Raw genomic sequence first — 23235 nt, 5'->3', positions numbered from 1 at the left:
CTTGGTTTGATTAGGATTATGTCATTAGACTTATCCAACAATCCCAAGACAAGAGAAGTCTACTCACTAACGTTCATTGTAGACATAGAAGAGAAGAAGAAGAAGAACATAAAATAAAGGTGAACTTTTATTCAAAGAACCAATTGTCACTTATTATTTCAGAGAACAAAAGATGAATTGTTATGATAGCTAGCTACTCTATTTATAGTCTTATGTCGACTTAAAACCTAAGTAACTATTCACTAGAATGTTCCACAAGAAACCATAGGCTTTTAGGTCAAAATAGGTAGCTTGTCTCCGAAGCAAAAGCAGCAAAAGGGTATAATGGGGCGCGCCACTTTTATATTATTGTACAAGATCTTCAAATTCTTTGCATAAGATATTTTGGTATGAGATCTTCATATTTTTGGCATGAATCTTTGCACAATATATTTTTGCATGAGATCTTTATATTTTTGCCATGAATAAGCTCCAATTCTTCTTTCTTTTGCCCCAAGACTCAATCTTTCAAATATTTGTTCCTGAAATATAATAACTTACAATTGTAGTAAAAGAGTTCTAAAAATGAAATAAACTTAAATAAAATAAACTCAAATCTAATTAAAACGAAACTAAATATTTTACTAAAATAGATAATAAATGATTCTTCAAACTCCCCCACACTTGAATCTTTGTTTGTCCTCAAGCAAAAGGCATAAACATAGTAGCATAAAACAAGTTTATCATATGACAATTCAATTAAAACTTATGTCTCCTCAAAGGCTTTTATTTCAAGCATACACTAATTACAAACTCAAGCATTTCTTGTGATCTTTATTCAACCCAACAATCAAGTTTCAAGTGAGTGTATGTGTGTAGTCCAACCCTTTTCTTGCTCTTGTATAAGATAGATATTATGAGGAAACATGTTTTAATCCTAGCACTACACCAACCAAGAAAAATCATTTATTCATTTCATATAAGAGAGATGGGAATTATCTAGATTTATTTGACAACTTTAGGTGCCTTGGGGGCTGCAGATTGCTTAGGGGATATCATTTTCTCATAGGAAGTCCGCGAGGGGGCATCCTCTTATGAACTGTTTAACATTAAGGTGGTAGGTTTAGAAATGCTTATGAGGTCATGCATGGTTACTTACACACTTTTATTTTTAATTCAAGCCTAATTTCGCATGTAAATAAATCATCAATAATATTATAAATCAAGTAATTGATCAATTTTATTTCAAATAAAGGCTGACGCTCATTCAAAATATTAAGGACCTGCTGAATTCAAGAAATTACTCTATTCATCACTCGCTCAAAGAGGGTAGTCATTGTGCGGACTTTATGGCGAAGCTAGGAGCTACAACAGATGTTGATTTAACTGTCTACTCATATCCTCCTGAAGACCTGTTGTCGCTGCTTTTGACAGATGAGATGGGAACTTTGTTCCTTAGGAACTAGCTGTTTCTCATCTTCTCCTGTTTTCCTTTCTCTTTTTGTTTCTTTTTTAGCCTTGTAACCAAAAAAATAAATAAAGGCTGACGCGGTGAAATTGAACATATCAACTTAACATTAAACATTTACATAAACACATTTTAACTGAATTTAGACATATCAATTTCACATTAAAGGATCAATTTAAAACAAAAAAAAAAGTTAAAAACTAACTTATTATAAACATTCAACTTAAAGGATATGATATATATTCGGTCTATTTATAATCTCATAGATCTATTTGATATCAATTTACCTATAATAATATGCAACCAATTTTTTTTTACCTATAATATATTTTCTGAAGAAGTAATACAAACAAAATTATATAAAGAATATTTTAAAATATCTATAATCTCATAAATTTATTTAAGAGCGATTCTAAAGAAAATTAATGGGGCGTCTACAAGTTAATGATTAGTTTAATGGATTTATTTTTTATGATGTGGTTAATTTACTTTGTCGTAAAAATCAAACTGGTTGAATCGGATAAGACGGTTTATTTTAAGCAAAATACTTATTTTGGTCCTTTATATTTGACAAAAAGGACCGGATAAGTCTTTTAAGTTTTTTATGTTTTAAATAGGTCTTTATTACCTTTTTAATGACTTATTTGAAATTTAAATAAACTTAAGACTTACTTAAAACTTAAAAAAAAAAAAACTTAAAAGAATTTACTTGAAACATAAAAGAGTTAAAAACTTACTAACATGTTATTTTTGCCTTAAAAGACCAAAAGAAATATTTTGTCTTTATTTTATCAATATCATTATCAACTAGTATAGTGACCGTGCCAGCACGGAGAAATAAAAAACTAGTATAGATTTTAAATTCGATATGAAAAAAATATATCATCTTAATTTTGTATATATTTTGAAATATCTAAACATTGCATATAACGATAAAAATATTTGAATTATTATACTTGTACTAATTTTTTGTAGTATAAGATGCACTCATTGTTAAACTTAGCATATGTAATTTTCTTGCAAAAATATGTCGACGTACTGTGTAATAATATTTGTTGACAAAATGTATTTTATTAATCATAAAAACTAAAAAATATGTATTTTTTTTATATAATAGTCATTGTCACATGCATATATACACGTAGTTGGTAAATGCAAACATTTAATTTTTTACGGGTGTGTATAAATATAGTTTGGGCTACAGAAACGTCGATTGTTATTTTTTTTTTTTAATTTTTACAAAACAAATGGTCTAATGTAAATATTGTATTTTAGGATAACAACGATGTAAAAAAAAAGGTTCCACGGATTGTTAAACCTGAAAAGTGCATGAATTAATAGTCAATGGCAGGAGGATCTGCTTATATAGAAATTGCATGTCTATAATGATCAGTACGCCTTATAAAGAAATTAAAAATAAAACGACTTCCAACAATAGGCAACTTATAGCAACAACAATTCTAAAACATAACCAATGGTCATACTTTTTGAAAATCTTCACGATACACAACATTTGTGGTCTCCTTACAAACATTATTATCTTCATCCAGGATAAGCAGCTTCAGACCTTTTCTTGAAGTTACTCGAGAGACAACGACATAAAGTTGTCCATGCGTGAACACAAGCTTAGGAAGATAAACCCCCACTCGAGATAAAGATTGACCCTGGCTTTTATTTATTGTCATTGCAAAATAAAGCGTCAATGGAAATTTCCTGCGCCTGAATTTGAAGGGTAGTCCTGGATCACTCGGAATAAGATTCATCCTGGGAATGAATACCCTAGTACCTGCCCTTTTTCCTGTAATTCCGGTAGCAGCTATCGTGCTCTTCCCTAGATGTGTAATTGTCAGCCTAGTACCATTACGCAGTCCATTGGCCTGATCGATGTTTCTCATCAGCATAACTGGATATCCCACCTTTAGTTTCAACCTGTGATTTGGAATTTCAGAGCTCTTAATACCATTAAGAAATTCCGGTGTGAACCACTCGCTTTGGACATCAGCATTTTCTCCCGATCTACAAACAGAATCAGAGCTTAAATACTCTTTCTCTTCACCTAGAATCAGCGACATCATAAATTCGTTAACATGCTCAACTGAATCAAGCGTTAGTGCGAGTATTCCCCTTTCTTGGAAAAATAGTTGGTCACCAAGGTTATCAGTCAGATCGGGATACACAAAGTCTATAAGTGACATCAACGGATTTGTTGTGTCCGATATCAACAAATCTTCAGGAATTTCTACCTTCATTTCACCATTCTCATCCGAAGCATCGTTGCCGTATCCAATTGAGAGTATCCACTTGCCAAAATTAGCAATTTCTTCCTGCTATGCAGGTACCGAAGATGCACCCAATCTCATATTAACAGTAAGCCTCAACACATTACAATAAGCCCATATCTTTGACGAATTGACTGAGGCATCAACAATATCCGGCCTCGTTCCTCCTCGGACAATAGGCAATATCTGCCTAAAATCACCACCTAAAACTACTGTCATTCCACCAAAAGGTTTAAGCGCGTTTAGGGGATCATTCTTGGACATGATATCACGCAATGATCGGTCAACTGCCTCAAAACACCATCGGTGCATCATTGGAGCCTCATCCCAAATTATCAACTTTGCAGCACGCATCAGGTCTGCCCTAGGACTATCCTTTTCCATCTTAAGCGATGATGCCTCATTAATCTCAATAGGGACTGTCAGCGTCGAGTGCGCAGTTCTACCACCTGGTAATAGAAGAGCCGATATACCGCTGGATGCAGCATTCAATACAATTAACCCATTCGATCTAACAGCAGCTGATAATGTTTTTCGTATAAAGGTTTTTCCCGTACCACCGTAACCATATAAGAAAAAAAAAACACCGTCGTCAGAACCAACGGACTCCATTATCTTGTCATGCACACATCTTTGTTCATCAGTCAGCATCAGTAACATATCAGCGTGTGTCTTTTTCAGTTCATCTTTGTTGTAACTTAGCTCATCAACGATAATCTTGTTTGTGAAAGTTGGCATGTCTGCTGCGTTTGGCCTGGGCATAGATTTGAAGTCAGTAAGCGACCGTCCGTTTTCCTGAAGCAACATTTCAATTTCAATCAAACACAGGTTCTTCAAGTCATCGTCACCGATACGCAGATCTGCATATTAAATGTAAAGTCACGAAATTATTATTAACACCTGAAGAAAAATGATAGTAAGAGAATATATGCAATGCAACGGAAAAAATGATATTAAAGTTAAGGCTCAATTCTTAATCGAAAAAGCTTCTTTCAGCTTAACTCAAACTAAAAAAATAAGCTTGTTTGTTAAGGATTTCCCAAGCCATTATTTATTTAACGCAAAAATAAATAGATATAGGAACTGCTACAAAATGATGTCATGAATGCTCACTAAAAAACTATAACGTGAAAAATTAGTCAATTAAAGAACAGAAAATGTGAACAAATTAATCAAGATACCTATAGTGGAAACCTATAGTCTGAAGGTGAGAAAAACACAAGAAGGGGGTGGTTGAATTGTGTTTTCTTTTTCTCTTAAAAAATCTTCTTCTGATATCACTTCAGAAGCTGTTTGACAGTGCTTCTGATGTGATAATACTTCAGATGCAATTAAATTGCTTCTGATATATTGTTCAAAATCGGATACGCAACAGAGTAAAAACAGAGTACATAAAAGAAAGAGAGACACAAGCAATTATACTGATTCCTTCCACAAACCGGAAGTAGTCCAGTCCCCCTTGCACTTCCAAGGAGATTTCCACTAAGAAATAATCACACAGATTACAACTGCTCAATACTACCTAGTATGAGACTTCACAAATGCTCAAGCACGCAGGCAAGAAACTTCATATGCTCAAGCACTAAAGCAAGAGACTTCCTATGCTCAAGCACTAAAGCAAGAGACTTCTAATCAAACAGAATTACACAGAAAATTGTTTGAGTTTGAACACTTGATATACAATCAGTGGTGTTCACAATACAATGCAATTGAAAGACTCTAGACTTAAGAATTTCTAAGATATATCAAATCAACACAGAAATTCAAAGTGCTTGGTGAAACAAATTTGGCAGAGTTTGGGCGCTTTTAACTTGTAGTATTGTCTCCCATGATCTTCAAGTCTTCACTTCTTTATATAGAGGTGTGTAGAGAGACGTTGAGATCTTTAAGCACATCCAAAAGAGTTGTTGAGAAACCTTGATCAATACCAATGATCTTTTGCCTGATTTGGATGTTGTCCTATGAAGGATCAAGTTCAAATCCATTCCTATCTTGAAGGAACATTTCTGCAGGCAGAGCTGTTATATTGTCTTGTAGCGTAGACACAAGCAGAGTCGTGGAGGTAGTGGTTGTACACTTGTACTTTGTCAACTCTTCAATGAAAGACAAGCACCCAATGCTTTTCAAATGAACGTTGGCACCTTCCTTTTAGTCTTTCACTTTCTTAGACGAGGTTAAATCCAATAGACAGCTCTTAGAGACTTCAGGTTGAATCTTCTGATCAACTTGCAGTTTCTAATGTTATACAGCTTCTGAACAATTGGCTTCTGAAGGTCTTGCTTATGAAGGATTTGCTTCTGATGACGTCATCAGATGCATTTTGGCTTCAGACGCACTTCAGACTTCAGATGCAGATTTCTTCAGATGCTTCTAGGTTTCTCTTCTTGTTGATTCCTTTGCTCTCTTTTGTTCTTCCAAGACCTATTATGTTGATCAACTTTGTCTATGGTCCTGTACACTTGAACAAATATTAGCAATATCCAATTGACAATTTTTAATACCTTGTTATCATCAAAACTCATTAAGGTTTAGTGTAAAACACATTTTGTTCCAACATAGTCACATAAAACTCTGAGTTGAATAACGTATTTCGAAAAAAAATTGTTCCAAAGGAAAAATGAGCAAATTAAGGAATAGTGCAAAAACATTAGAAATATTTATCAAAATAATTTGCAGATTTCTTCCCGTGATTGGCGTTTCCTACGCCCTCTCGACGAAGAATAATATTGGCCGTCTAAAAAAAATAGTGAAAAGCTCTCTGGTGTGTCTACTTTGTTAGGTAGCCTTGATTGAAAGTCATTAACTTTGCTTTCTGTTATGACCATCATCGTGATTCTATGCCTATACTAAGGTTGCTGCTACCATTATCTTTCTGTAAAATATTAGTATTTTTTTTTATTGCTTTCTTTCAAGCCATTGCCGAAGCTCTTGATCTGGCTGCCCCGTTAAGGCTGCAGTTTCCATCACTGCCATAATTGCAGGTGGACGATTGGTATGTTGTATTTTGTAGAACTTAAGTGTGAGCAGTGCGATTTCTAATCATTAAAACGTACTATGTACCCGGATGGATGGATATGTTTAATAACATCTTCTTGAAGGTCTTTATCTACTTTCTCTAGTCAAAATAATTTTTTACAATCTTCATAAGAATTTTTTCTTTTGAAAGAATATTGTATTTGTTTATTGTCATTACTTAAATAGATAAATATATTTATTGAGATATGTATACAATACTTTGAGCACGACTATGTTAACCATTTTTCTAAATTGTGCCTTTTTAGCTAGAGAAGAAAAAATGCAAAAATTAAATCGTAAACAAACAAATAATGGTGCATAGATTTCGTGATAAGTACAATAAACAATACCCGGAATATTTAGACGCTTCCTACGTTCAAATAAGATACCATCGGAGAGTAACTGCCATGTCGCATCACATACTACATCAGGGCTCGTCATTGTGCTAGTGGTTAAGAGATGCACAAACAACCAACGCAATTGATCGCCCGAACCTAACTCAGCATTTTCCGTGATACCATCTATAAACTCTTTGTCGTCATCAAGTAATCCCAAAGCTGAGCATGTTTCCTGGCACGTGTCATAGGTATGTCCATTAATCGTTTTTATGCACATATATCCCATGCAACCCTTCTGAACGGTCAATAGTATCCTCATGTAGTACAACTCCCCTATACCAGGCGGCGTGTAATGAAGCCTTCCAATTTGATATCCTACTTTATGTGGCTGCCACCGTTTTTCTTTCTTCTCATAAGTAAACCTTGTTGGAAATTCAGCATATGTTAGATCGCGACCGCCTACATACTGACGATTTGCTTCAAACCACGCGAGAAACATTGTCGACACTTCCTCGTTATACATCACCACGTCCTCGATGTCATAATAATCATCATATAGTACCGATTGTTCATTATGCAAATGAAACGTTAGTTTGAGAACAGGAGGCCATTTATGGTGTATATCAAAAGCAAATATCCTCCAAACAGCCTCGCAAGGTGAAACATAACGACAATCATAATACTCCTTTATTTCATTAACTAGCTTGGACTTATCACGCTTCTCACCGTCAACAGACAACTGCATCAATGCCTTATCAGGGCCTTTGTTCAAGTATTTGAAAAGGTACTTGATGGAGTTGAATTTGTTACAATATTCCACATTTACATGACCTCCGTATCTAATGAGAAGATGTGGATTGTATGGGACGACATAGCGATTATCCAATTGGACCCCTGCTTGTCAACATATATCCCAAAATCGCGACGTTTGTACCTTGAACATGTTTACCTATACATTTTGTGCGCATATAATATTCACAAACACCTTTCTAAATATCTACAATTCCTTTCATAGATATGTAGATTCCACAGCAGAAACCAACGCATTCACAAATCGTGCAATAAGAGAAACATTAAATATTATAACATTTGAAAATATGAAAGGCAGAATCCAATCAATTGAATCCGAAAACATTAAACAAAATTAGTCTTGATCCTTTTAAAGAAGGATCAATGGACAACTGTTCAAAACATCAAAACCAAGGGAAAATGACGAAAACTAAAGACGGTCCAACATCAAATGGACAAAGACATAAAGTTCGAATCTGAATATGATTAAAAAAATCAAGGCTTCTTGGTCTTAATACGCTTAATCAGCTCGAGTGGTTTGGATGAATCATCTTTCTCGACATTAGAACCATCGATGGGACGCTTAGAAACCGTAACATCACGTTTATCTGGAGCATCAACATCACCACCATCAGTCATAACTGTCTTGCACCAAACCTATCCCATGTACGCTCGCGGTAAGTGGTTCATCTATCCCATCTACGCTCCCAGCAGTCGGTTCATCAAGTTTTTTCATCAAATCCTGAAAGAGAGAACATTTCTACCTTAGCTTATAAGTCAATGTTATAGCATAACGTCACTTAACACAATCAATACATTAAGAGGCAACATTCAAAAACCAATTCAGCATACAAAATCAACTAAACGATCAATCATAGTAGCACCAGTACCCAAAATTAATATTCGGTGAACCATGAAATATACTAACCCAATAGAGAAAACGGGAACATGCAGAATTAATTGTAACAACTTTCACTACTTAAATAAGATTTCTTACCAACTAACTAATGATTTACATACATGATATGTATGCTATAGTAAAGTTGATATCTAGTTAAGCTTGACATCATTATCATTTCTAAATGATATTTAAAAATAAAAAAAAATAAAAAATAAAACTTCTCTAAATGATAATTTAAGGTGCTATAGAAGCTATCCATATCGATAAGAAAGACAAAAGAAGTACAAAAGTATAAAGCAACGGTGTATTGGAGAATGATACACCAATACGTTTATATAGAGGAGAACAGACCTAACATATATAAGGAAAATAGGGATCGTGAGCAAACACAATTAATCAAAAAGAGATATTTTGTCATTAAGACTAACATATTGTTTCACATAAAATGGGAACCATCGTAACCAAAAAAAATGGAATTGTGAGCACACTAATTTTAATTAGACATTATTGCCAAAAAGAGAGGAATAAATTTATTGACAAAAAAATAAAGAGGACCCATTTTATAGCATCTGATACTGGGTACACCCAAAAAAACTGGCTTATAGTACTTTGTAAGTACATTAATTATGTTTATAACGAATATAACCTTTCAAACTAATATATATTATTGCCAAAAAAGAGAGGAATAAATTTACGTTACAAACAAAAAAAAGAGGAACCAATTTAATAGTATTTAATCGTTTTCTTTTTGCATTTCAGCCATAATTAATTTAGATATCATGATTCTACCAAACATAGAAATATCTAATTCGAGAAATATGGGGTTTACGTATTTTACCAAGAAAAAAAAACAAAATAACCAAATATTATTTTTTTTCGGATGTCAAGAACATATATCTAGTTGAAACTAAGTAATACCCCCTATTAAATATAGAAAAAAATAAATAAATCTCAGTACAATTCCTCAAATGTCTTTTGTATGGTGTTTAATTAAACTTTCCATGTGTACCTTAAACGTATAATTTCATCAAAGTTTGTTATATCAATTAAATTTGTATATTTAGTTCACAACCATACAAAAAGTACCTAAAGAAAACTGCCAGTATATACCTGAACAATAGTGTCGGATGATTTGAGAGCACCACCATCAACCAAACTAACATCCTCTTCATGGACATTCTTCTACAATAAAAGTCAGTAGAAATCAGCGTTAATCCTATTACTTGAATTATACGTAAATCAAAAAATGGATTTTTTAAATCAACATTAAAAAATTATAGATGCAGCCTATAATACCATCAAATCTTTATATTTGGTCTGAAACTTTTCTACCAACACAGGGTCAGCCGTAACACTCTTAACCCGATATGACTTCTCGTACATAGTCGAAGAATCCATATTCGACCCAAGTCAAACCATTAAATCTTCAACTGGTACCTACACTAGTTCAATTTCAAATCCATTTTTGATTACCTTGATTATGATGTTGCTAATGTGTGTCATATCTATTTTTTTATAGGAGTCTATATGAAATTATGGAGTCAACTTTTTATGTTTTTATTTGTGACCACTAAGTTTGTTTTCCTATACAACAAATCTGACATTATTCAAATGTAAACAATTTGTCCACATAAGAATGAAGATTTGGAGAATTTGAGTTTGGTGTTGTTAAAGTCAATCCATATCGGGTGTTTAACAACAAAGAAAAAAGTCACGCTCAATCAATTAAGCCCAATATTAACATGAATTTGATGAAATTGATTTATGAAATTAACATGAATTATTCTTGTATTAATATAAGGGTAAATACATTTTTTCGTTCCTCTAATATTAACGAATTTCAGTTTTAATTTCTATAAAAAAAATTAGATTTTGTTTCTGTAAATTCTTCCACTTTTGGTCTCTCATTTTACCACGTCAGCAAACTCTGAAATTTACTTATTTAACTAACCTTAATTGTGTATTTTTTTCCTTCAAGTACTCGCTCCAAACTTAAATACAAACAAAGATTTTTTTACTCACATGTATTGAATAATTAATATATATGATCTATATTATAAATTAGAATCAGATACATTATTTATTTAATGAATCTTTATTTATATATTTTTTTTTGAACAAGAATCTTTATTTATATTTGAAACTAGGGAGAGTATTGTGTTATGATATCAAGCGTGTAATAAATACTCTATTACACGCTTAATAATCTTAATTTTGACAATAAATAAATAAATTTTACTTGATGATTGTTGTTAATCTTCACTCTTTATATGCTCAAATTTGTCAAAATAGTGGACCACAAGCGTAATTCAGGTAAACTGAGACATTTTTAGGAGGAATGAGCATTGAGCAATCATTTTTCACTCTTGCCTCTAATATCACCCAGACTACTATTTCCTTTCCTTCAAATATAACAGTTCCTAAGTCTCATTTAAATCATTGTACTAAATTCAATATCTCTTATTTTTGTCGACAAAGAACAATATACTAAATATTAAGCCATTTCTTATTTTATCTTAGTGTGAAATTGCAACAGCAATGGCTCATACCCTTACATTGGCTCTTTTATTTGCATTATCTCAACTATATTTAAGAACTCTCTCCATGATGCTGGGAACTCAATTCAAGAGCTTCTATCCTCCTTCATGTTAGGTCAACAGAATATATATACATCGATGTGTAATGTTAGTCCTTAAAAAAAATCAATGTGTAATGTTAGGTCAGCTATCTAATTATGATAAAACATTCCTTCAAAAAAAAAACATTTACAGGAAACTAATATAACAAATTACGACCAAATATTCTATTCTATCATGATGTGTACTAGTTTTGTGAAAATAAGATCTCTTAAATCACCTTTAGATTGAAATATACATGCATTCCATGAATCTCTCTCTCTTACCAGATCTCTTAGAGCTCAGAAAATCAATAATCCTTTCTGCATATTTCTCCTGGTTACCACTTACCATCGTTTGAGGTTGGAATTTTTTAAGTTTACAATACAGTACATCGAAAATATGGTATTTAGTATTGACACTTTTTCGCGTAGCTCATTGAGGATGAACAACACCAAAGTTTATTAACTTGATTAATGAACTAGGGTTTAGACCTCTTGGTCATGGAGGCTGTGATATAATTCCGTGAAATACCTTGATTATATTTTCCATCATCAGTCCTTGTTTTGAATTCAAAAACCAGAGCTTTGAATTCGGCACGTTTATTAACTTCCTACGTTCTACACAATACTGCATATGCTCCTTCAACTTTAGTCTAAAACATACAAGTACTTACACAACACGAAGGAGCAATGCAAACCATTAAAACTTGCCGAACTATCCATCCATTATGAGATTTTATGATTTTTGAGTCAGTTACGGTTCTTTCTACGGTTTCTCTACGTCCTGTGGACCAGATAGCAGGTCAATTCTCGGTCGGTTCAATCAAACTAGTGGTGACTTATATTAGATAGTTCATCCAAGTGATATGCTATTTTATACAACAAGTAATAATTTATAAGATCTTTTTAAATCATCACTAACGTGACTTGATTTTTTAAACCTAACACAACATCACAAAACCAAAACCAACTCATCATACACTTAATTCTAATAAAAAAATTAGACCACATGTATCTGGTCATGGTGAAAAAATGATATATTTGTTGAGTGCAAAACAGAAAAGAACAAAACCATTACACAGGTACCAAGGGAATCGATTACAGACACAACAGAAAATTTACACACATATTGAAGCTCAAGTTAAATAGAAGCATGCACTGATATTTGCAATCACAGAACAGTGTGACAAGTCGAGCATGGAAATAGAAGCATGCAGTAACATATATAAATGGGATGTACATATGGATCGAGAAATGGTGGGGTCTAACCAGCTTGCATTGGATCAGGAATAACCAAAACATCTAGCTATATATGTGAAGCAACTAGATGAAGATGGCTCTGTATTAGGCTCAGGTTTATTTTTAGGAAGCTGCTTAAAAAATGCTTTCACAGCTCCAGTTACGCCATCCTCATTTTCCATAGCTTTGGCAAGTTCGATTGCATGCTCCTTTACCTATAAGTATAATGAGCAATTAAATGTAACAGTTATCTTTATTCAAAGCGCACCCAACCAGAACAGGTGTACGCAAGCTTACCGTTGCACCAAGACTTGCCTTCACCCATCCAACAAATGTAAACCAAATAATAAGTTTTGAACATAGATTCAATTTTAATTAATCTCGTATAACTAATGGTCCAATTATCACAGCTTCAACAAGTTCGTGACACAGTAACACCCGAAAAGAAGTTTGCCTTTGTAGAAACTTTACTGTGAGATAGAAAGGTAAAGTGATGACAGGGAGCAGCTACATTAGGTGATTAAAGTACTTTTATTGGTGATTTACTCCATGGCCAAGGAGAAAGACTACATCGAGTATATTCAACTTAAAGGTGCCCCTCCAGCCTCTTACTCAGCTACTATTGCCTAATGACTATAGAATAGATACAGCTTGCACATGTATTTGTTTTGGATCATCAAATAATACATGAGATGAAATTCAGTAGTTCGGACTTCAGAGTATTTTTCTCATAAGCTTGCTGTATATAGGGGAACACTTCATTTATTTAATAACATGCATTAATAATTTGCAAATCGACCGTACCATCACACAGAATTTATCATCAGCATCTACTTATGAAAGAAGAAAGCTCCTTTCATTTGGGTGATATGCACAAAGGTTTAAGGAAGTTAAATTTTTATTTACCTTGGGATCTAGCATAAAATTTATGGCAGCAATCAACTTAGGAAGTGAAAACACGTCAATTAGGATAGGTGGAGGGCCGACTCCTCTATCATGTACTCTCTCACCCCAAAAGGGTTGATCACCGAAAAAAGGAACTATTGTCGTTGGGCACTGCCAAAAAAAAATACAAGTTATTAAAAATAAAACCAAATGATATCATATTTACAAGGGATTCAAGAAGGTATTATTTCTTACTGCAGCTTTCAATCCTGCAGCTGTTGTTCCTGCTCCTCCATGATGTACCTACAAAAAGTGCATTAAAAAAAATAATAATAATTTGCAGTGTTAAATAAAGGATGATTAAGAGTATTTGAAATAAATGATCTTACCACTGCTTTGCAGTGTAAAAATAGCCAATCGTGGGGAACATTATCCAACAAGTATATAGACTCCTTTGGTTCTGTCACTGGAAAAACAAATAGTTAAAGAAACAAAAAAAAACTAATAAAGAACTCAAATGGAAGCATGAATAAGCAGTATCCTTACAGTCCCCAAGACCTCCCCATCCTTTACTGATGATGCCCCTCTGTCCCGTGGTTTCCAGTGCTTCAACAATTATTTATGTCATCGTTTTTGGATCTTGAACAGGCTGTAACGGAAATGAGATAAGTATATATAAAGAAGGAGAATGGGTGGGAGGGTGAGAGAAAGCAATGAAATGAAATAGTATAGAAAAATTATTTGTTGTATGGGAGAAGAAACTGAGCAAGAGATATACGAAGCAAGGAGAGGATATCCTTGAAAAGAAAACTACAAAAAGAGAAAATTCCTAAGAACCATCAAACAAAGTCACGAAAACTAAAGTTGCACAGCCCAATTTATATGCACATCTCAAACGAAAACATCCTTTGAGAGACCATGACCCAAGCGCCAAAGAGATATGAGGATCTTTATTCCTTCGCATAATAATGCTAAAACATCTAAACAACCTGAAAAATCCAAGCATTCTCCTCCAACAAAAAGGACCACAGAATATGAACATAGCACATTTTCAACAGAATCTTAACCTCTTTCTTTTGAAACCCTATAAATCTTATTTACAGAAAAGTTTCCAGGTAGTTAGGACAAACCCAATATAGCCCACAAACAGACTTGCGCAGGCAATGAGCAAGCTAGCAGTTAAGAATTATCCATGCACATAAAACAAGTATCAGGGGAGATGGCTGTTTTAAGTCTGTATCAAATAACTAGAATTGGTCTTATTTGTTGGTTTTATGATTGAAAGATGAAAAACTTAGGAGAATAGAAAAGGAAGTTGCAGGTTGAGTGGAAATAGGAATTCAGTTTTTCATTATGACAGAAGCAGTACACTTAATAATTCAAAAAACAAAACTGAACAACACACGTTGCCAATACTTCAGCAAGTAACAACAACTTGCTCCTAAAATGTAGGAACACTAATTGACTAAAAATAACTGTTACAGAATAAAATAAACATAAAGAAAAGCCACATAGAACTCAAACTTGCTAACAGGAAGTGGTTTTGTAAATAAATCTGCCAGTTGCTCTTCTGATCTGCAATAAACCAAAGTGACTTCTCCACTTTGTTGAACCTCTCTTAAGAAGTAGAGCTTGATGTTGAAATGTTTAGTCTTCCCATGACATACTGGATCCTTTGAAATTGCAATTGTTGCCTGACTGTCGACAATGATTTTTGTCTTATCATTCTGCTGGATATCTAAATCACATAAAACCTTTTTTAACCATAAAACTTGATTTGCAGCAGCTGTTGCTGCTATGCTTCTGCAGTGGATTGTGCTACAATCTCTTGCTTCTTTGTGCACCATGAGAACAATCCTGAGCCTAGGCTGAAACAATACCCCGAAGTACTCTTCATGTCATCAACAGATCCAGCCCAATCACTATCAGAGAATCCATACAACTTGAACTCTTGACATTTTTCAAATTTGACGCCAAAATCAATAGTACCTTTAATATACCTCAGTATTCTTTTTGCTGCTATCAAATGCATTTCACTAGCACAATGCATAAACCGAGAGAGAAGACTTACAGCAAATAGAATATCTGGCCTTGTTGTTGTGAGATACATTAAACATCCAATCAAGCTCCTATAATATCCTTCGTCAATTTTATCAGCACCATCTTCCTTGCTAAACTTTTCCTTTTGGTTCATTGGTGTGCTAACTACTTTGCACTCCTCCATCTGAAATTTCTTCAATATTTCTTTTGCATATTTTTTTTGGCAAATGAACACCTCATTTTCATTTTGCTTGATTTCAATACCAAGAAAGTAAGTCATAAGACCAAGATCTGTCATTTCAAAAGCCTTCATCATTTCTTGTTTGAACTCTTCAACGAGCCTTGTATCATCTCCGGTCACTAACATATCATCAACATAGAGAGAAACTATCAGAACATTGTTTCCCTTATGCTTCACATAAAGAGTTGACTCGGATAAGCTTTTCTCAAAGCCTATGTTCAACATATGATCATTTATCCTACTGTACCAAGCTTTTGGTGCTTGTTTTAAGCCATAAAGAGCCTTTTTGAGTAGATAAACTTTATCTTCTTTACCTTGCACCACGAATCCATCAGGCTGCTCCACATATATTTCTTCCTGTAAAACTCCATTTAGAAAGGCTGATTTGACATCTAACTGAAAGACTTTCCAGCCCTTTTGAGCAGCAACTGCCAACACCAATCTAATTGTATCCAATCTTGACACAGGTGCAAACGTGTCAGAATAATCAACACCAAAAATATATGCATACCCTTTAACTACAAGTCTGGCCTTGTATTTATTGATTGAGCAATCTGCATTTAGTTTTGTTCTAAAAACCCATTTAACTCCAATGATTTTTCTATCTTCAGGCCTGTCAACTAGTTCCCATGTCTTGTTTTTCTGAATCATTGACATCTCCTCCTCCATTGCATTTTTCCACTTTAGATCTTTTAATGCTTCCTCACAACATGCAGGTTCGCATATTGCTACATTGCACCTTTGATATATGTCGGACAGCAACCTTGTGCCTCTAATGGGAGGATCATCTTCTAATTCATTCTGACACAACTCTGTTGTTTGCTTTTCAAGATGATCATTTTCAATGTTGTTGAAAGATCCAATTGTTCTTTGTGGATTCTTCCAGTCCCATTGTTGATCTTCATTAAAATGCACATCTCTAGAGACAATCACCTTTCCACTTTGAGGATGATACACTTTGTAGGCTTTGGAAACTGAACTATAGCCCACAAAGATGCCCGAAATTGCTTTCTTATCAAGTTTGTCACGCTTAACCTGTGGAACATGTGCAAAACAAACACAACCAAACACTTTAAGAAAGGATAGTGAAGGCTTATACCCATACCAAGCTTCAAAAGGAGTTTTATCTTTCAAAGCCTTCGAAGGAAGTTGGTTTTGAAGAAAAACTGCTGTGTTTGCCGCTTCTGCCCAAAAATGTTTAGGCATCTCCTTCTCATGCAACATACATCTAGCCATCTCCATTACATATCTATTTCTCCTTTCGCTAACTCCATTTTGTTTTGGCGTATATGGTGTTGTGAGTTGATGTTCAATTCCAGCTTCTTCACAAAACAAATTGAATTGTGTTGATGTATACTCCTTGCCATTATCAGACCTCAAAAATTGAATCTTGCAACCGCTTTGATTTTCCACCATTTTTTTGAACTTTACAAATACTCCAGCCACTTCATGCTTGAATTTCAAGAAAAAAATCCAGCACATTCTTGTAAAATCATCTATGAAGAGAATAAAGTAGAGACTACCTTGTACTGATGGTGTTCTTTGAGGTCCTGCCACATCAGTGTGAATGAGTTGCAACTTCTAAGAGGCTCTCCAAGTTGTTTTGGGAAATGGTAATTTGTTTTGTTTACCAAATTGACAAGCATTGCAATTTGGCAAATGATTGGACAGTATCGTTAGACCTCTCGTCATGTCTTTCTTTTCCATGTTTAACATTCTTTGAATATGACAATGACCAAGTCGCTTGTGCCAAAGTTTTGTCGAACTAACATGGGTGACATAAGCTGTTTGCTCCTCCTCGGTTGGATCAAATGAGAAGCTTTTAAGCCACATTTTAACCTTTAAAATCTCTTGACCAGTTGTGTCAAAAATAGCACAATGTTGATCTTCAAAAGATACTTTAAATCCTTTTTCTATTAACTGACCCACACTAAGCAAGTTTTGGTCAATATCAGGTACATAAAGAACATCTGAGATTGTTTTTATACCTGAAGTTGTTGAAATTAGGATGGTTCCTTTTCCTTTTGCAGCAATATAACTACCATTCCCAATTCTGACATTTGAAACTTTGGCAGGCTTTAAATCCTTGAAAAGAGTTTTATCATGTGTCATATGGTTTGTACAACCACTATCAATCAACCAACATTCTGAGCTGCTCCTCGTTGAATAACAAGATGATGTAAACATATGATCTTCTTCATCTTGCTCAACAACTTGGGCATTGACTTCATTTTGTTGAGACTTGCCTTTGCATATCACCACTTCGTGTCCAAGCTGATTGCAGTTGTTGCATTTTGCATCTGGTCTTTTCCAACATCTGAATGGCGGATGACCCAATTTTCCACAGTGCTCACAAGGAGGAAAATTTTTCCTTTTTCCCTTATCTTTGCTTTGGTTGCTTGCAGTAATTCCAACACATGATGCTTGGCTGGTAAAGCACCTTCAACCACATGATCTTGCCTCATGAGCCTTCGTTGCTCTTGAGCCTGCAAAGCATGTAACACTGCTGCTAAGGTGATCTTTGACAAATCTTTTGTGTTCTCCAAGGTGGTTATTGATGCTTCATATCTCTCAGGCACCGTAACCAGAATTTTTTCAACAATTCTGGAATCAGCAAATTGAGTGCCGAGTAACCTAACCTTGTTTGCAATGGAAAGCAATCTGTCAGAGTAATCTTTGATTGTCTCAGACTCTTTCATTTTCTGCATCTCAAATTCCCTCATCAAATTCAGCACTTGCATGCCTCGAATCCTCTCACCCCCGCGTATTCTTCCTTCAAATAGTCCCAGATTTCTTTGGCTGTTTTGAGGGTCATAATTCTGGTGAAAACATTTTGTGAAACACTGGACTAATGAACAGATTTTGCCTTTGCCTTCTGAGTTTTTCTCTCCTTGTGATATTTTAATTGAGCCATGGTAGGATTATTCGGCAGCGGAAGAACTTCATAATCATCTTCAACGGCCTCCCAAACATCCAAAGCCTCTAGGTAAGACTCCATTCTTACTGCCCAAAGGTCATAGTTCTCCCCATCAAAGACGGGAGGAGCAACATGTGAGAAACTTGTTTCAGTTTCCATTTTCACAGGTCATGTAAGATGATAGCTATGCTACCAATTTGTTGGTTTTATGACTGAAAGATGAAAAACGTAGGAGAATAGAAAAGGAAGTTGCAGGTTGAGTGGAAATAGGAATTCAATTTTTCATTATGACAGAAGCAGTACACTTAATAATTTAAAAAACAAAACTGAACAACACACGTTGCCAATACTTCAGCAAGTAACAACTACTTGCTCCTAAAATGTAGGAACACTAATTGACTAAAAGTAATTGTTACAGAATAAAATAAACATAAAGAAAAGCCACATAATGCAGTCCTAAAAGCAAATAATTAACATTATTTAACCACAGTCAAGGCGAAAGACTCCAACTAAGAAGGTGCTATGAATTTCCAAATATAATCATTCAGGACAAGTTTCCCTCAATTTAGAGAATGAGTTAAGCTATACAAGAATGATTTGCAAAAGTGATCATTAAAATGCCAAGCTATCATTAACACATAGAAATCATGTGGATAAGATACATACGCGATGCAAATAAATACACTCACCAGGCTACCAAACCCAACATAAATCGGCTTGTCACCATCTTCAAGCCATTTTACAAGGGACTCGGGAGGTTCGTAGTTTGATGCTAGATCAAGAAAGCAAAACCCTACTACATCAATTTTCGGTCCCCAATCTGCAAATAAAAAAATAATATATTTAATACTTAGTAGAATGACCTGAGTAAGTTTTTTGAAAATATACAAGAGATTGCACATTTATATACAAGAGAGAATCCCTTACAAAAATAATAACTAATGAAGGGAATGAATAACTACGTTAATTAACATTGCACCCAAGTTGAGGTATATGCATTATATGCATCCACCTTGTTAAATATATAATTGATATGAGGTCCTCATAGAGATTAGTGATTGTGAAAACTGAATAATATATTTCAAGTTATGAATAATGTAAAACCACTTATGTGTTCATATAAGCTTTTCTAATTTAACGGGTCTGACTAATGAACTACTGGTCTGAATACAAATTACTATTAATAATAGTAAAAATACATTATTTACAGCAATGATACTACTATAATTGGTCAGCTGACTGTTGGAACTCATGGAGGGATTATTGATGGTGTTTGAAAGGAAGTTTTATCTAATGAAATGACACTCAAACTTCAATAAATTTAATCCTCTCATGAAAAATAGGGTTTGAGAAAAGATGTAATGTTGATTGGTCATCACAAACAAGTTGCATAGGACCTATGTTAGACTTCATACCACTTACAACAGATCTTCTATTAGAAAACAATAATCTGAAGTAGATCTTCTTACATTCACATCACTTGCCCAATATGCATATGAATATCCAACAGTATTGATATGGCCTCTGTCTGAATAAGCAGGTCCTTTTTTCAAGTGACCCTTTACATATCTCAAGATCCTAACCACCACGACATTCCAATGGCTATCACAAGGTGAGTTCAGAAGTTGACTCACAACACTACCATCAAACGAAATATCTGGTCTAGTCATAGTGAGATAATTCAGCCTCCCAATCAACCTCCTGTATGTGCCTTGGGTCAGGATACGGCTCTCCTTAAAAGCTTCACATTGGGGTCTATAGGAGTATCAACTAGTTTACACTCAAGCATCCTGTCTCTTCATAGATATCGAGAACGTATTTTCCCTGAAAAATAGCAATGCCTTCTTGGGGCTGAGCTACAATCCCTAGAAAATAACGTAATCGACCTATATCTTTTGTTTGAAAGTGGCTGAATAAATGCTCCTTTAGGTCTTTAATGCCTTCTTGACCATTACCAATAATAACAATGTCATCTACATATATTACAAGCTAAATGACTTTGTTCAAATATGAACATTTACTGTTGAATAACCTTATAGAATTTTCCGAACTAAGCTCGAGGTGATTGATTTAGACCATACAATGATTTTTGTTACTTGCAAACAAGGTCATACACCCCTTTAGAATAATCAACACTCACCTTACAAGTTGGTTTTTAAGGGTTGAATTAGTCCAACCCAAATTCTAAGAAGGTATCAGAGCCTATACATGATTCGTTGGGCCATGTGATATTAATGCACCACTATCAGGCCACTCGTATCACGCCTCCGGATGTCCAGTCACAGGCGTGATTGGAGTGTGTTAAGAGTCCCATATTTGATAAGGCATGATCATATTTGCCAATCTAACACGACTCACAATCAAGAGACATAAAATGTGACAGTTGAGGAACAAACACTTTTGACTTACCCATATTTGGATGACCCAAACAACGATGAATCGTGCTTACAGTTGATGAAGGAGACTGAAGGTGATACAAGACCCTATGATTCAGAGCCTGTTCAAACTGTCTTTGCTGTACTTTGGTCTTGTATAAAGAAAGAGTCATAAGTAAATGCATGGAACAATTGAGAGAATAAGTAAGTTTACAGATTGAAATCAAATCAAAGGGGCACTCAGGTACAAATAACATGTAATCTAAGGATAGAGATGGCAAAGGTGAAGCTTGTTATGTATTTTAGGAGGCGGTAAGTTACCCATAAGAGAAGGATTACCAACTAAATGATCAAACACACCCGAATCTAAAAGTCATGAACCCATAGAGTGAGATAGGCAAAAGCCAACATGACTGAAGTTGAAACATGTCGGCCAGCCATCAACATGTGTCTTAGTTCGCTGTTGGACTGCTCCCATATTAACAATTGGACTTGTATAAATGCAAATGATGTAAAATATGTACTAAAATTTTTGCGTGTCACACACATAGTAGCCAGCTTCTAAAGGTTAATAGAATTAAATATGAGTTACACTCGAACAAATCAATTAAGGGAGGACTCCAACTGTCGTTTGGCAGAGAGGTGCCTGCAAACTGCACCAGATCTGCTGCTGTCCAAGACACATCTGCTGTGATAGTAGAGGTTGCAACCTTCTAGGACTGAATAATAGAGTTCGTGAGATGAACAATTTGACTAGTAGTTTTCATAACTAACTCCCAAAGTTACGTGTTGTGCATCTTTCAAATGATCCATGTTGTGGCTGCCAAAATCCTTAACTTATCTAGCCTTAACACGTACTAAATTCTGCATAAAAAATGTGCATAGCTCATGATGTTCAAAGTTCACATTGTAGTGCATAATGATTTTTCTCTCTTTCACTTTCCAAATTTCTATCTTACAAAGCACTATAAAATGGCTATTGTGTTGAATAATGAATATTGGGCTGCTTACCATATTTTTTGGGTTGGGGTTGTGGTGGTTTGTATATTCCATATTCCTAGTCAAAATATCATAAAAGTCATTATGCTCAATGATTGGAGAGGTTAGACCAGTCAATTTGTAAAATGCCAAATGCAATGAACACATGATGGATATAGTCTTTCTCAATATCTTACATATCATACTTTGTCTTGTAGGCAATTGATGCAAGAGATGCTTTGGCAAAGTCTATATATTCATGCCTATTTGATTGGATGGTTGAACAAGTAAATAAATCACTTGCTATTGGCAAAAGACGTACCGGAAGATCAATCAGTGTTCTAGATATATATGGCTTTGAATCATTCAATGTATGTGTATATTTAATTTTATCTCATTTTTCTTTATACTTGTCCGATTATCCTTTTCCTGTTTAAATTTTAAAGTATTTTGGCTCTTTGATGCTACACATATCCGCAGAGGAATATTTTTGAGCAGTACTGCGTAAATTATGCAAATGAAAGATGGCATTGATTGGGCTAAAGTTGAATTTGAAGACAATCAAGACTGCCTTAATCTTTTTGAGAACGTACAGAACTTCTTTGTTCGTTGACCCCTTTTCTGAACAATCTTTAGAGTGCTTTTAATTGAATAGTTGCAATGGGAAATTGGTATATATTCATTTTGATTTTCATTGTAATATGTCTTGTATCTGCATGTGTATTTTAAAAAAACTACTTTGAATTAATTTTCAAAGAGTTAAGCTATATATTTCCCATACGTACATTGGTTTTTATAAGTAATTTTATTGCTGCAATAGACTATTGGCTGATAAGGTGCCAACATAGTTAGTTAGTATATTAGTAGCCTAATGCAATTTTTCTTGATTAAAAATCTTTAACCATTTCCAATGTTTATCTGATTTGGTACAGCAGTAGTAAGCAGTATTTGCAAAAAACTAAATCAAATAATTCACATCGGGCATATTTTAGCTGATGTGAAATACACCTATGTGACATTTGCTGCCATTGTAAACCCGATGTGAAATGCTATGTTTTCAGACTATTGGCTCACATATCAAATCAGTGACTGGCAGCCCGATGTGGATTACGACATATCACAACGGTTCTGTACCCGATGTGAAAAGTGGATGACATTCAACTTCACCTTTAGC

At 34.4% G+C, this 23235-nt stretch overlaps 1 protein-coding gene across 1 annotated transcript; it reads right to left on the bottom strand.

Annotated features, from left to right (window-relative positions):
- Positions 1-916: 916 nt before the first annotated feature.
- On the bottom strand, positions 917-8507 carry LOC25497733 (uncharacterized). The gene is made up of 5 exons (XM_039827823.1): positions 8387-8507; positions 7092-7973; positions 3814-4586; positions 2980-3771; positions 917-922 (listed from the first exon to the last, which is right to left on the bottom strand). Exons 1-5 carry the CDS (start codon positions 8505-8507, stop codon positions 917-919), a joined length of 2574 nt encoding a protein of 857 aa, XP_039683757.1.
- Positions 8508-23235: the final 14728 nt, after the last annotated feature.

Source organism: Medicago truncatula, chromosome 7 (genome assembly GCF_003473485.1).
Source record: "Medicago truncatula cultivar Jemalong A17 chromosome 7, MtrunA17r5.0-ANR, whole genome shotgun sequence".
Taxonomy (NCBI): Eukaryota; Viridiplantae; Streptophyta; class Magnoliopsida; order Fabales; family Fabaceae; genus Medicago; species Medicago truncatula.
Note: the sequence above shows the minus strand (reverse complement) of the source record. Positions and strands in the feature narration are given on the sequence as shown.

Bases quoted from the DNA above. Each gene is read 5' to 3' on its own strand.
- LOC25497733 (XM_039827823.1), bottom strand. From the start codon at position 8,507: ATGACTGATGGTGGTGATGTTGATGCTCCAGATAAACGTGATGTTACG. The intron at 4,587-7,091 runs GTATTGTTTATT...TTTAATATGCAG, and splicing joins GAAGCGTCTAAATATTCCGG to ATCTGCGTATCGGTGACGAT. The intron at 3,772-3,813 runs GTTAATATGAGA...CCTGCATAGCAG, and splicing joins GTAATGTGTTGAGGCTTACT to GAAGAAATTGCTAATTTTGG.